At 42.8% G+C, this 14,429-nt stretch overlaps 1 protein-coding gene across 6 annotated transcripts in view; it reads left to right on the forward strand.

The window, feature by feature from the left end:
• Positions 1–3,908: 3,908 nt before the first annotated feature.
• Positions 3,909–14,429, forward strand: part of ATP11A (ATPase phospholipid transporting 11A) — a 129,520-nt gene continuing 118,999 nt past the window's right edge. For 3 of the 6 annotated variants that reach the window (XM_065059072.1, XM_065059119.1, XM_065059108.1), the window contains exon 1: positions 3,911–4,404. In XM_065059072.1, the coding sequence (XP_064915144.1) occupies positions 4,366–4,404 (39 nt within the window). In that variant the 5' untranslated portion in view covers positions 3,911–4,365. Of the gene's footprint in view, positions 4,405–14,429 lie in introns of all 6 variants that reach the window. The other 3 variants (XM_065059098.1, XM_065059091.1, XM_065059077.1) reach the window with 2 other exon arrangements.

Below are 14,429 nucleotides of genomic sequence, written 5' to 3' on the forward strand. Positions count from 1 at the left end.
AGAAATGGAGAGGAATAGAACAGGAGATCTAATCTGTAATCAGAAAAGAAGAAAGTTGCAAAAGGTAGCTAGGTCACAGAAGATAGAAACAGCATACAGGTTTTAGGAATTTATTTAAAAAATGAGAAATAAGGAGTGAAATAGATGTGATGGCACATTCAAAGACAAAGATGATTAGTTTAATAAATTGCCTAAAAGTGAAATATTGCATAGTAGACAGAATAGATCCATGACTGATACGATCAAGATTCCTCTTTTGGCTGGACTGTTAAGTCACAATGTGACCTTTAGCAAGTCACTTCAGGCTAGATCCAATAAAGGACTCAGGCACCTTAAGCCTGACTTAGGCAGATTTGAGGTACCTAAGTCCAAAAGTATGACCTAAACACCCTGCTCAGTTGCTTACTAGCCCGAGAGGAGCTTGTCACTCCAAAAAGGCATAAATATCTGTTCTTTGTTTCTCTCTGCACAAAGACTGCTCAGCTGGCAAGGGCATGCTGTGTTAACTCTCAAGGGCCTAACAGTGCTCTTTCCTGGGCTGCACATTTAGGCTTCCTTTTTGTGGAAATACGGACATAAAGCACAACTAACCCAGGCTGGGATTTCACCTCAATATGTGCATGAGGTCCAGCTGTGCTCCTTCTCTCTCTTTTTCTTGGCAGCACAGTGATATAGGCTCACCAGGAAGGGCAGAAAGACACTACTCAGCTTAGCTTGAGCAATAGCCTAGAAATGGCAAATGTGAAACTGAGCATGTGTGTCCCTGCCCCACTGCCCTTGCCCAAAAGGATCAATAAGAAGAGGAGCTGTTGCCTTCTTTTCACCTTAGAGAATCAAAAAATCACAGAATGGTTGAGGTTGGAAGGGACCTCTGGAGATCATCTAGTCCAACCCACCTGCTAAAGCAGGTTCACCCAGAGCAGATCACACAGGAATGTGTCCAGGCGGGTCTTGAACGTCTCCAGAGAAGGAGACTCCACAACCTCTCTGGGCAGCCTGTTCCAGTGCTCTGGCACCCTCAAAGTAAAGAAGGTTCTCCTCATATTCAGGTGGAACCTCCTGTGCTTCAGCCTGTGCCCATTGCCCCTCATCCTGTCACTGGGCACCACTGAAAGGAGTCTGGTCCCATCCTCTTGACACCCACCCTTCAAATATTTATAAACATTGATAAGAACCCCTCTCAGCCTTCTCTTCTCCAGGCTGAACAAACACAGCTTTCTCAGTTTTTCTTCATAAGAAAGGTGCTCTAGGCCCCTAATCATCTTTGTAGCCTGAATACAGCCAACCTTTGCCTCCACATGAGACCTGCACTCACCAGTGGGCTCCAGGCTCTGGTCTTGGTCACCTGAGCTGCAAGGAGCTCAGAAACATCCCTGAGATGATCACGCTCATTGCAGGGGGGTTGGATGAGATGACCTTTGAAGGTCCCTTCTGACCCAAACTATTCTATGATTCTATTCTGTGGAGCTGTTGTCAACTGTTACTGCTCATCACATGAAGTTCCTTCCCTTCAGAATGGTTTTATGCAGTGCACCAGGTATCCTGGGCACCTCACGCGGGTTCTCTAATGGAAACAATGTATAGATACTGCAGGTCTTAACCTGTAGGAGTAATTACTTGTGTCTATGGAAAAAATTACAATTATGTGGAAAATATATTCTGGTATTTGGGTGAAAAAAACTACTGAAAGTATTAAAAGAAAGAAAACTTTGAACAGTTTTCTGCATAATATGAAAATTTGCTTTCATTCAAAATCTAGGTAAGAAGCAATGTCATTAAAGACATTGGATTGATTAAATAGCAAAGTTTGGCTAAAAGTGGGGCAGCTTGTAAAAGTATTACAAAATATTAATATTTCATAGATTATTTGAAAATTGAATGACTAAACAGAGAAGTAGCCTAAAAAACAACTAAAACAATTTCCCAGTTCAGCCTCACAATCTGTGTATTTTGACATTATCACTTTACATACATTAATTAGGTTCCTCTATGTTTTTGTACTAAACTATTTCCCTAAAGAATGATGATATACACACATATTATTTTAATATTTAATGTTCATGTAAGTAAACAGGTTAAGTAGTTTTGTCTTAAGTAATGCAGAATTGTTCATTTTGAGAAAAATTCCTGTCATTTCATAGCTCTTTTAATTCTTTTTCCCTTTCAGTTTCAGTGATGTCTTGAAAGTGAAATGTGTAATAGGTACAAAACCCCATGTTACTGAAGTGTTATGTCTGTAAATGGGAACATGAAAGTGGAAGGTGCTGCAAAATGAATATAAATTATTAGCAATAACTCAGATGAAGAAAATCGGGTTTTAGACCAACATCACTTTAGAGTTTGAACAGCAATATTAGCTTGACCACACTGCACTTACTGCACATTAAATTATACATTGTGCAATCTAACCGGTAATAAAAAATGCTGAACATATATAATGCATCTAAATTAGAGGTGACCTGTAAAGTATTGGTCATATGTCCATTCTCTTAGTACTTATGTAATGATCTCAAACAGCATAATCTCTTTTTTTTTCACGTTAGTTGTATTAGAAATTTGAGTACTCTCTGGGTTAGTAGATTTTATGGTGTGCAGAGAACTACTGAATTGTGACAACATAGAAATCAAAGGAGCAAAAATTGCCTAGTTTTGGCCATGATCTAGGCGATTAAGGACAGCTTATGTGATCACTGCTAAAGAAGGGAATGGATTTTCCTAAGTGTAAAATGCTTCAGACTTTGTTTGCTTTTGTTAAAATTCACCTTTTTTAGTAAAATATTGAATTTTATGAAACCAGTAAGTTCCAATTAATTTCAGATAAAATATTTAGCTTAAAGTCGTAGTTTTATATTAAGGAGGAATATAGAAATTATCTGAGACTACGTACAAGATTCTTGCAAAGTTTAATGAGTTCTTGTGTATGAACAGCAAGAAAACACAACACTTGAGGAAAACCAAGGCCTTTAAAGGTGTTCTTTCAGGTATCTTCTTAAAAAATTGAAGATATGCGCATTTTCGCTGACTTCTGCTTATCCATTCACCTACGACAAGTCACTCCTGCTGTTCGCAGGTTTATTAGGGCTACAACATTTGGGCCTCAGTCACCGAAAATAGATTTGTTTCTGCTGAGCTTTACAAGTGGGGGAAGGCGCTACCTGTTCCACGTCCAGACACAACGCTGCGCCCTCAGCGCCCCAGTGTATCTTCAACACTGCCCCTCCTCAGACGACAGCACGTAAATGAACAAGCGAAGGAGATTTTGTCTTTAATACAATTTCGACCTGCTGTGTGTTATCGGTAACAGCTTTTTAAATGTATTTTCCGTCTAACAAGAGGCGCATCGTACGCGGGGGCGGCGAAACCCGGCGGGACAGGGAACGTGCCCTCACTCGGGGCACACACGGGAGGCACCTCCCGCCCGGCTGTGCCCGGGGCCGCCGGCGGACTCGGCGCCGACGGGCCGCCAACACCTCCGGCCCAAGGCGCCCCGGAGCTCCCCGGAAGGGCGCGGCGGCCGCTCCCCGTCTCCTCACCTTCCCCTTCCCCTTCGCGTGGGGCGCCCGCACCGCTTCTCCCACCGCGCGTCCCGAGGGGGAGCGGGGAGGAGCGGGGCCGAGGGGGAGCGCACCGCGGGCAGGATGCGCGGGGGAGGAGGAAGGAGGTTTTCTAAAGTGCTTTTCTCCTCTCCACAGGCTTTGTGCCGCCACCCCGCTCACCCCAGGGCAGCCACCGGCGCGGCAGACCCCCAGCCGGGGAGCCGTTCGCAGCAGTGCGCAGCAAAACAACCAGCTCCCGCAACCGCGTACGACGAAGTGTGTTTGGTGGAAGGGGGAGGGGAAGGGGGGCGGTGTCGCGCGCATGCCCGCGCTCCCGCCCCGCATGACGTGCGGTGCCGGGTCCGCCCGACGAGATCAAAGCGGGAGCGGCGCGAGCCGGGCAGGGGCCGGGCCGGTACCGGGCGGGTCCGCGCGCGCGTGTGACGGGGAGCGGCGGGGGGGCGGACCCTTGCTCCATCCCTCCCGCCGGATAAAGCCCTGGGCGGCCCGCGCGGGGCGGGAGGCGGCTGATCGGCAGCGCTCGGCGCTGGTGTTCCTCTCCGGGAAAGTGTTGTGACGGCGGCGGCGACACCGGGAAGCATGAGGGGCAGCGGGGCGCCGCGCTGCAGCAGCGGTGGCGGCGGCGGCGAGCACATGGCATAGCCGGGGGGACGCCGGCGAGAGCCCGACCGGGGCAATCAGCGGTTTGGTGGGGCGAGCGCGGCTCCCTGCATGTGGGGAGTGAGGCGAGCCAGGGAGCGCAGCGGCATCGGCGAGCACCCGGCGGCGCGGTCCTGAGTACCCGGGCAACGGCGGCCGCCCGCCCGCCATGGATTGCAGCCTCCTCCGGACCCTCGTGAGCCGATACGTGAGTACCGCCCGCTGGGCCCGTCCCGCTGCGGCCCCGCCAGCCCCGGAGCCGCCGCTGGGGTTTCCCCTCAAAGGGCAGCTCGCACCCCCGAGGAGTGGGATAGTCCCCTCCGCCCTGCACCAGCAGGGGAGGCAGTGGGGCTGCAAGCAGCGGGGAGCCGGGCGAGTCTCTGCGGGGGAGCTGCACGGCGCTGAGCCCCGGGCTTGCAGGGAGCGTTCGGTCAGGAGTTCGGCGGTCCCATGACTCGCACCGCGGCCAGGGGAGCGGTGGGGGCCGCCGTGCGTGGTTTCCTCTGTAAAGGCAGGATGGAGCGGTTGTTACTGGGTTCCCTGCAGCCCTCTCCCCATCTGAGGGTCCGTCGTTCGCTAAACCTGCACGGGCTGATCTAAGTTCAGAGCACTGTAATTTACGGTGTGCTGATATACGTAGTTACCATGGCAGGTAAAACATCTAGGTCGTGTTTGTTTTGTTTTTCTTTTCTTCTTTTTATATTGTTTCAGTCAAGTTGCTATTTGTGGAATTGTCCAGTTTGAGTACACCGACGAATGGTCGGAATAGTGCCAAGTTTTTGTAGATGTACGTGGTAAGATTTGAATGCACTAAACTTGGCGCACTTTGGGGAAGGGGAGTTGATCTTGCTTGTTGGTCACCATGTTTTCCCCCCACCCACACCGTCTGAAAGAGGGAATCAGTAGTGCATTAGAGTAGTTCCAAGTGTAGGTTGAGGTGCATCTGTGAGTGCAAATCTGGTTTCATTGAACTCCTAACAAATGTTTAGGGTAATGATTTTAGTAAATTGGTGGAGTAGTGCCAGTAAGTATGGGGTTATACAATACAAGGGTTGGGGACCACTAATACCAGGAAACTGCAGATTTCTGCTTTTGCGTGTAGATGAAATTTTGAAAAAGATGGGGAGTAATAATTCAGATTTTCAAATACATATAGCTTTTCCTCCCATGCAGAAAGAACTGTAGATGAGGAAACTTTCATGTTCTGACCAAGCAAATGTAAATAAATACCCTTTGTTTGGTGCATGTCAAGAGCTATCGCCACATAATGTAGGCTGATGTATTTCTTTAAGTATGAATTAAGAAAAATAGCAGAAGTGAAAAAGGACTCTGGATTTTTTTTTTCTGTTTACAATAGGGTATTACGTGGCATGAGGAGAGAATGGCGAGGTGAGTCCTGAAGGCAGCTATGTGTATATGGTTCCCTAGAAAGTGGCCCTGAGGAAAGGAGGAGAATACTCAAAATATAATAAGGTACAAGAGAAGCTGTAGTCTCTGTGGATATGCAAATCTCAGGTGAACAGTGCTGAGCTCTGTTTGGAAGCAGGCAGGATCAGTTTGGGTGTAGTGATCTGTCAGTGCTGATCTGACTGTCAGATTTGGTTAAAAGTCTTATTTGTTTGTGTGCTCACATCTGGAGCCTGTACAAATAGCACACACTTGCTGTGCACAGAGCATACCGTGGTCTCTGAATCTCTGTGGTGCAAGACTGTTGCTAGCCTCTACTTCAAAGTAGGCTTAAGCATCAAATATGAAAGAAATAGGCTTGAGAGTAACTATGGTAGTCATTGTAAAAGATATAGATTTACGTGAGAAGACAGTATGTTGAAAATAAGACACTTGAGCTTTTAAGTTGTGGACTGTCATCACATTCCTGCACTGCTGATGAGAATAATTCAGAAGTGTAGAAGCTAAATGAAATATTATTATATCCCATGTGAGGAAGTGTTCCTATTTCCTAGATCACACTACTTTCTTTATTGTATGTATGCCAATAGATTATGTCTAGGTAATTGCCTAGCTGTTCCAGGCTGCCTTGTGTATTTTCACTTGTTGCTTCTTTCTTGTTCTTTTGCATTCTTTCAGTGTCTTAATTTTTACTCCTTTCTTATAAGGAAATATCATTTTGAAAAAAACTACTGTAAATTTGTGTCTGTCATTTCAGTAAGGCCATTATGATCTGGCAAGCTAATTAATGCCTGTGCGTGTTGTGTTTTTTCTTTTTATAATTTTTTTTAATATCTCCATGGTTCAACTGTTTGTGTACAGCTACAGCAGTGAAAATGAAAATTAGTAGTGTGAATGCTGTGCCTGAAACTGACTGCTGTACATGAGTACCAGATGCACATGTCAGCAGTGTCGCTTTGTAGTTTTTCACCCAAGCTCTCTACACACTAGCTATGCCTCTCAAGTGTAGATGTGCTTTCCTCTTTCCAAGCTGCTTTTTAATAAGGGAAACAAGGCACTGACACTTCTGCAGGAGAGTCAGAGAGCATAGGTACATCACGTGCTTGTAGCAAAGAAAGTGCGAGTTTGGGATTAGTTGAAGTCTATACAGAAGCTATTCAATGATTGAGGTCCCAGATGATGAATTTTGGTTCTCCAAGTTGTGTCCTGCATTTGTTCAGCAGCTGGTCCTTCCCAGAGCAGGCTGGTCTCTGGATTATCCTGAGAACCCTGGCTGAGGCAGGCTGGAGGTGTCATTGAGGTAGCTGGGAGCTCTTAGCAGTGGTACAGTGTAATTTTTGGGATAACAAACAGTCACTATGCTCTGTATTATTACTAATGGAGACTTCTAACAGGATGGTTTCAAAGAGTTCTGCATCACTTCTTTCCCTATACTTTATGTTGTAGGACATAAAGGCATAAGTTAAATACCAGTGTTCTTGTCCTGACTGTCAAGGTCACCCCCATTCTTCTTTCTCTTACTGTTGTTGCAGTCACTGTCCTGGAGCAATGCAAAGTAGCATATATCTTCAAGGCCCTATGGAAGCTTAACGATGACTGGGGGCTGTCAACTCAAGTTGAAGTCAGTTTCCTGGTTGGCATTTTCAAATACTTCTCTGCTGTTTTACCTGTATTGAGTGTCATCTTTATATCTTCTACGCATTGGAATAGTTCGGTGACGTGGGCTTAATAAGATACATGTTCATTGTGCTAATTGTACTGCCGTTCATATCTCTTCTCCAAGAAATGGTGTAGCGTCTTAGAAGGACAGAAGCAGTGATGTCTTTCTCTTACTAAATTTTGAAATTTATGTTCTGTTGTTCTGCCTCTTTATATCCGTCCTGCAGATTTTTTTGTTTGTTTTTACTTCAGCTCTTACTTCCCCATACCATTATGGCAGCCATGCACCATTTATAGGACCACTGGTGAAGAGTAACTTCTTATTATACACAAAAGGTGTTTGTTTCACTGCAGTGCAGCTGACATGAAGTTCGGGGTAGTTTTCTAAATGCTTCCTGATCCTTCAAGCCAAAATATAGTAATGTAACTTTTCTTAATCATGTCTAATATTATTCTGTATATTTTACTGCTTCAAACTCTATGAGCTATAGTAGAGGCATCTTTAAGTAATGAAATAGAAGCATCTTTTACATACAGCTTTTCCACTATGTGGAACCAGAGATTTGAATTAGCCTTCTACAATAAGACAGATAAATTTTGCCAACTGTTTTGTTTAATTTGCTCTCCCAAATAATGGAAATAATGGCTATGTGGGTGTAGTATGAAAGTTGCCTTCAAGGGGTATACTGTATGTCGCATATTCTATTAAAATGAAACCTGTTTTTCTGGATGTTGCTTTTGCATCAGACAACATGCTCCTCTGTCTCCTCTTTTAATTGTTTGTGTGTTCCCCAGAGGATGTGTGCTACCCTGGGGAGGGCAGCCTTGCAGCCTGAGAATATGGAGTGAATGTGTACTGTCGTGTGTCACGCAGGGCCTGCCATGTGCTCAGTAATGAGAGGTATCTTAATATTAAGCAGTACACCATGTAGAACAAAAACAAACATACAATGATAATTAGAACTGTGTCCATACAAGATTAGCTTCTGTTTTATGGTTAGATTATTTGTGACACTGTGTGGATATCATTAAGCGATGTCTTTTGCTCATGTAACTGCAGTTGTATTAGTTTTCTCTGGCAACATTTCTTGCTGATCTAAGGACTTCTGTAGTTCTTTCTCTGTACGGTCAGGAGATGGCTAATAATCTTAAAGCAAATCTTGATGATGTCTTACCTTTCAGAAAATGAACATTTATTTAATAAAACATGTGCATGTGTCTTTTGTGTATTGATGATAGCTGTTTATGGCTGAATGTGGATTTGGATATTCCTAAATATTGTGGATTTGAATATATCTGGGAAATCTGGAAAAATGTCACTCTTTGGCATATGTTTGTTTGGACACTAAATGGTTGCTAAACATCTTTCAGCCTATGGTGACAGACTGTTCTGTATTTGTAAGACAGCTGGCCCTCATCAGTAAATGCTTCTGCCCAGGCTGACGGCTTTGTATAGTATAATAAATATTACTGTGTCAGAGGTCTGAATTACTGGACCGTTTTGCCTGTGTTATGTAGTATATTTAGAGATCCTGCAATTTTATTGCTTCTCGTCTTTCATGTTCTCCTATTACTTCAGGATTACAAAGCTGGATGTTAAGTATTTGTTGCCTGTGTAGATATCTCTAAATGTGTATAGCAGGAGATAAGGTTTGTTTTCAGAAGGAACAGTGATTTTTTTACAGCTCTGGCCTTTGGGAAGCTTCTGACCTATCCATTCTGCAGATATTTCTGGAAAATCTTTTTTTGGGAGGTTGGAATAAGTGAGTTTACAGATGGAAGCTTTATTTTTCACTTTTATAGCAGTCAGTCAACTTCAGTCGTAGTTTGAGGAGGTGATTGACTAGCCTAACCAGAAAGTTAGTTAGGGAATTTCAGGGAGTTCTCTACTAAATTTCATGGCAGCCTGTGGTCACAGGTTCAGACAATTCTGTTGTTTCTATCTGCAGTAATAGTTCTTAAACTGTTTTCTAATTAGATTTCCTAAGTATTTTACTTGTATATGTAGTCTTAGTAGAAATAAATGAATATTGAGCTTTTTTTTTTTTTTTCTATTTATCTAGCTTTGATAAAGCAAAGGTTGATAACTACTTTGACTTGAAAGCTGGAGAAATTGTAAGTCTCTGTGCTCTGGAGTTACTTGTGTCTAAAAGGACAATCCACTTATCAAGTGTTTCAGATGATCTACTGTTTTTAATCTAAGTTCAGTTCATACATATGAGGGTACCCTTGCATTCCAGTTCTTGCTTTTGCTTGTAGTCACTCAGCTTTCTCTGCACCCTTGCAGACTGGTATGAAACTACTGGTCTAGATGTTTTATAGTCAGGGTGCCTGTTAGTATAAATACTGTTTTATTCCTAGCAGTCACAGTAAGTCAACAGGTTTGTGGTTTGTGTGGTTGTTTGTGTGGTGGTGGTGTTTGTGTTTGTGGTGACTCTTTGCAAACTATCCTTATTGTACAAAAGTTGTTCTCAATAGGAGCTATACCTGTTCTCACAGGTCAGCAATTGCTAACTTGCATTTCTGAAGTGTTTGTGTCTATCCTGGTATGTAATACATTTTTGTTACCTCTTGTGAAAGTCAGTGTGTCACAATGTTTCCTTGAAATCTGAGATGTTTCCCGTCTTGCATATCTGCTTCGCTGTGGGTACCAGTTCTTTCTGTTGTGGAAGATGTGACGGAGCATGTCTAACAGCATGGGTCTCTTATGAATTCCCATTTCCCCAAGCACCATTGCTTTGGGGGGAGAGGAGGAAAGGAGAGGGGAGAAGGGTGGAAGAGTCTGTATGGTGTGCTACCTGCATACTTTTCAGCCTGTTGTTTAAAGAGACAAAGTTTGGAAGCTTTACTTGCCTCAGAAGTTAATTCTGAACATTGAGTGTGGCTGACAGGATTTGGCACTTCTGCAAATGTAAATGGCTCTTGCGTACTAGTAGTGACTCTTGTATTCGTTCTGGTTTTGTAATGTACTCTTAAGATGTTTCAGTATCATCCAAGGCTCAGAAAAAAACCCAGACACTCTCCTGTCCCCCATCAATTATTTATTGCTGAGGGGCAATAAACATGGAGAACTGCATGGGCTTTGTTTTTCCTCTCCCTCTCGCCCATCAATTAGCTAATTTACACAAGCAAAACAAGATTTCCCTTTTCTTTTGAGAATAAACAAATGGAAATAGGACATTGTGTATGTAAAACAGTTCACTTACAGGAAGCCAGAGTACATATTACAAGCTGGTTGCTATTGACTACAAAATACTGCTCATCTGCACTCATCAGATGCTCTCTGATAGCGGAAAACATTGCTTTTGGAGCATCTAAATTGTAGAAGTATTTCAGTGACTTAAAATAGATCAAGAACTCTTAACCTTGCCATTTTTAGCATCAGAAATACTTCTCTCTTCTGAGATGAGAATTGCATGTTGCTTTTGTCTTTTGATAGCATGTTCTTTTTTTTTTTTTTTTTTTTTTAATTTAAAATACAGTTCTGCTTTTATGCATTTTCTAAAGCACCACAGAGTATCAATACTGAAAGCAGGAAGCCTTTCCAGAATCATTTTTGAAAAGAAAGAGGGCAAGGTGCAGCGTAGCACACATATAGCTTAAAAGCTCTGTTCACAGTTTCTCATTAATTTCTTGTTCCTGTCACACAGCAGTAACTGAAACAAGAAAAGTGTCAGGGTGGAATGGAGTTTTCTAATAAGTCTGCTTTTTAAACCTGAAAAACTTAGAAAACAGTAACTGGCCTGACAAGTAAGACATTCCACAAATACCATAGCTGGCTACTGTTTGTGCTGTTGAGATGGGCATAATAAACTTCTTTAATCTAACTAGGTTTAAATGCAACTAGAAAACAGTTGTGGTTTTTGAGGAGCTGCAACCTGACTGACAGTGAGATATCTCCTCCATGTCATATGCAGCTGTGGCAGGGGGAGAAAACCAAGAGAAAATTGTGCCATAGAAAAGACCGAGCAGATGTTTTAGCACCTGTTATGCAACTGGATTCAACTTAACTGGGTTTTTTTTTTGAGCAAAATAGCCTGCCTCTCCTCATGTAAATCTTTTAGTCAGATTATATTTTTTTTCAGAATAATGCTGCTTATTCTACTGGTTTACCTTTACACACAGGATAATGTAGTATTTCTATGTGTATAATTGTCAAGGGACATTTCCGTTGAAGTTCATCCTGAGCTATGAGGCAGAATGACACTGGAATGCTATTACTGTCTCTGCTATAATTGTCATGGCAACAGCTGCAGGTAGACAAGACAAACCAAGGGTTCTTTTTCTGTATCGTACAGATACCAGTTGTTGTGTTTTGTTGTTTTTATTTTTTCTCCCTTCTCAGTAATGATTCTGAGAAGCTTGTGGCACAAACACACTCTTAGTCATTAAAAGTGTTTTGTTATTTTTTTTTTTTCTGTTTAACTTTGATGTGAATTTTGTAAATGTTGAGTATTTGTGAGACTATATTAAAATTGTGCTCCTTCTAGGAAGAAAATTGCAGGCCAGCCTGGATTATTCTAGGAGACTGAGATGAGCCAGTGCCTGGGGAGTTTATTTGGAAGATCACAGAAGACCACAGGCTGAAAAGGCACCTAAATATCTTTGCAAACCTGGATGTTAATTTATTTGTGTATTCATCTTTCCTTAGGACAAGGATGAGAGGTCTACCCTGATCTTCCATAGAGAGAATTTGTAAGGGTAGTTTAATGCTTTCAGATAAAATTACTGTTTCACAGGAAGAAAACTGGGTGTGGACATAAGCCTAAAATGACTGTGGCTTAGTGTTTGTTTTTTCTTGCTAGTTAACAACGTTCTACATGGCTTGTCCTTCTACCTGCAATTTCCCCCTTTGTTCTTCCATCTGCACACATGCACATGCATTCACATGTGGATGTGTGCACATGTACTTACTGAAGTTGTATGCACTTCATTTGGCAATGCCAAGAATTATGCAAAGATTTAGCAGGGATCCAGATGTGTATTGGTATTTAAAATAAAGGGCTGCATACTAGCTCTTTGTCTGGTTTCTAATGTATACTGTGAAACTGTGTTCTGGGTTGCTTGTTCTTACATATGTTATCATGGCAGTTACTACAACCATGAAAGCTTAAGAACTTGGGGATTTCATAGGGACACTTTTCCGTTTATTCCGCTTTTCTCTGTAGACTGATTTCCCTTTTAGAAATAGGAGATTGGTTAATTTGTTTCTTTCATTAATCATTAAACTCATCTAGATATGGGGCAGGGTTGGGGGGGGGGGATAGTTTTTCTTTTTCCTGGTGGCACTGAGTAATCTCTTTGCTTCAGTCAAAAGAGGATTTCATCTAACCTATTTTAAATAGAGGATTAAGGACAATTAGGCTCTTCCTTTACTTTGCCACTAAGATAGATATTGTGAAATCCTCTGAAATGCACATCTGCTGATGTGCCAGCAAAGTTTTACAAAATTAATGTTAATAATGAAAATAGTTATATGCAGAAAAATAAACTTTGTATCTGAAGTACTTGTCTGGAGACAATTGTATGAATGAACTGGGAAGAGGGAAAGAATTGAACTGTTTACCTAGTATTTTTTTTTCTGATGCTTCTAATTTACATTGTGAAGAGGACATGTAGGTGAACTAAAATGGATTTCCTGTTACCTGAATTGCATTAGCAAATTGCAGTTCATGCTTAGCATTTTGCATGGCTCTTCACCTCTTTTCAAAGTACTATTAATGAGTTGTTTGCACAAATGATAATACTGAAGTGCAAACATTAGTATCCATTATTTGTGCTTATGTGATTATTTTATGTCACTCATAATGAATATAAGTGGTCTCTTTTGAGTCACGGAATGTTTGGGGTTGGAAACGACCTCTGGAGATCATCAAGTCTAACCCACCTGCTGAAGCAGGTTCACCCAGAGCAGATCACACAGGAATGTGTCCAGGCAGGTTTTGAATGTCTCCAGACAAGGAGACTCCACAGCCTCTCTGGGCAGCCTGTTCCAGTGCTCTGGCACCCTCAGAGTAAAGAAGTTTCTCCTCATAGTCAGATGGAACCTCCTGTGCTTCAGTCTGTGCCTGTTGCCCATCATCCTATTGTTGGGCACCACTGAAAGGATTCTGGTCCTATCCTTTTGACACCCACCCTTAAGATATTTATAAGCATTAAGATCCCCTCTCAGCCTTCTCTGGGCTGAACAGGTACAGTTCTCTCAGCTTTTTCTTGTAAGAAAGTCTTCTGCTAGACTCTTTCCAGTAGTTCCTTGTGTTTCTTGAACTGGGGGGCCCAGAACTGGATGCAGTTCTCCAGATATGGCCTCACCAGGGCAGATAAGAAGGAGGGGGTATCCTCCCTCGACCTGCTGGTCACAATATTCCTAATGCACCCCAGGATACCACTGGCCTTCTTGGCTGCAAGGACGCATTGCTGGTTCATGATAAACTTGTTGTCTACCAGGACTCCCAGGTCTTTCTCTGCAGGGCTGCTTTTGAGCAGATCAGTCCCTAACCTGTAGTGGTACATGGGGTAATTCCTCCTTAGGTGCAGGACCTACACTTGCTTTTGTTGAATTTCACTGGGTTCCTCTTCCCTCAATTCTCCAGCCTGTTCAGGTCTCGCTGAATGGCAGCACAGCCTTTGAGGCCTCAGCAACTCCTCCCAATTTTGTATCATCAGCAAACTTGCTTAGGGTGTACTCTGTCCCTTCATCCAGGTCACTGATGGACAGATTGAACAAGACTGGACCCAGTACTGACCCCTGTGGAAACACTACTAACTACAGGACTCCAACTAGACTCTGTGCTGCTGATTGCAACCCTCAGAGCTCTGCCATCCAGCCAGTTCTCCATTCATCTTACTGTCCACTTATCTAACCTGCACTTCCTGAGCTTACCTATGATTATGTCGTGAGAGATGTTGTCAAAAACTGTGCTGAAGTCAAGGTAGACAACATCCACTGCTCTCTCCTCATCTACTGAGGCAGTCATGCAATCATAGAAGACTATCAGATTGGTCAAGCAGTAGAGTTGAGGTGGATAATAATAGAATATAATATAGAATAAAATAGAATAATTTTGCTTGGAAAAGATATTTTAAGATCATTGAGTCTAACTGTTAATCTGATACTGTCAAGTCCACCACTAAACCATGATCCTGAAAACCTCATCTATATGTCTT

The sequence above is a fragment of the Columba livia genome, chromosome 1 (assembly GCF_036013475.1).
Source record: "Columba livia isolate bColLiv1 breed racing homer chromosome 1, bColLiv1.pat.W.v2, whole genome shotgun sequence".
NCBI classification, from domain to species: Eukaryota; Metazoa; Chordata; class Aves; order Columbiformes; family Columbidae; genus Columba; species Columba livia.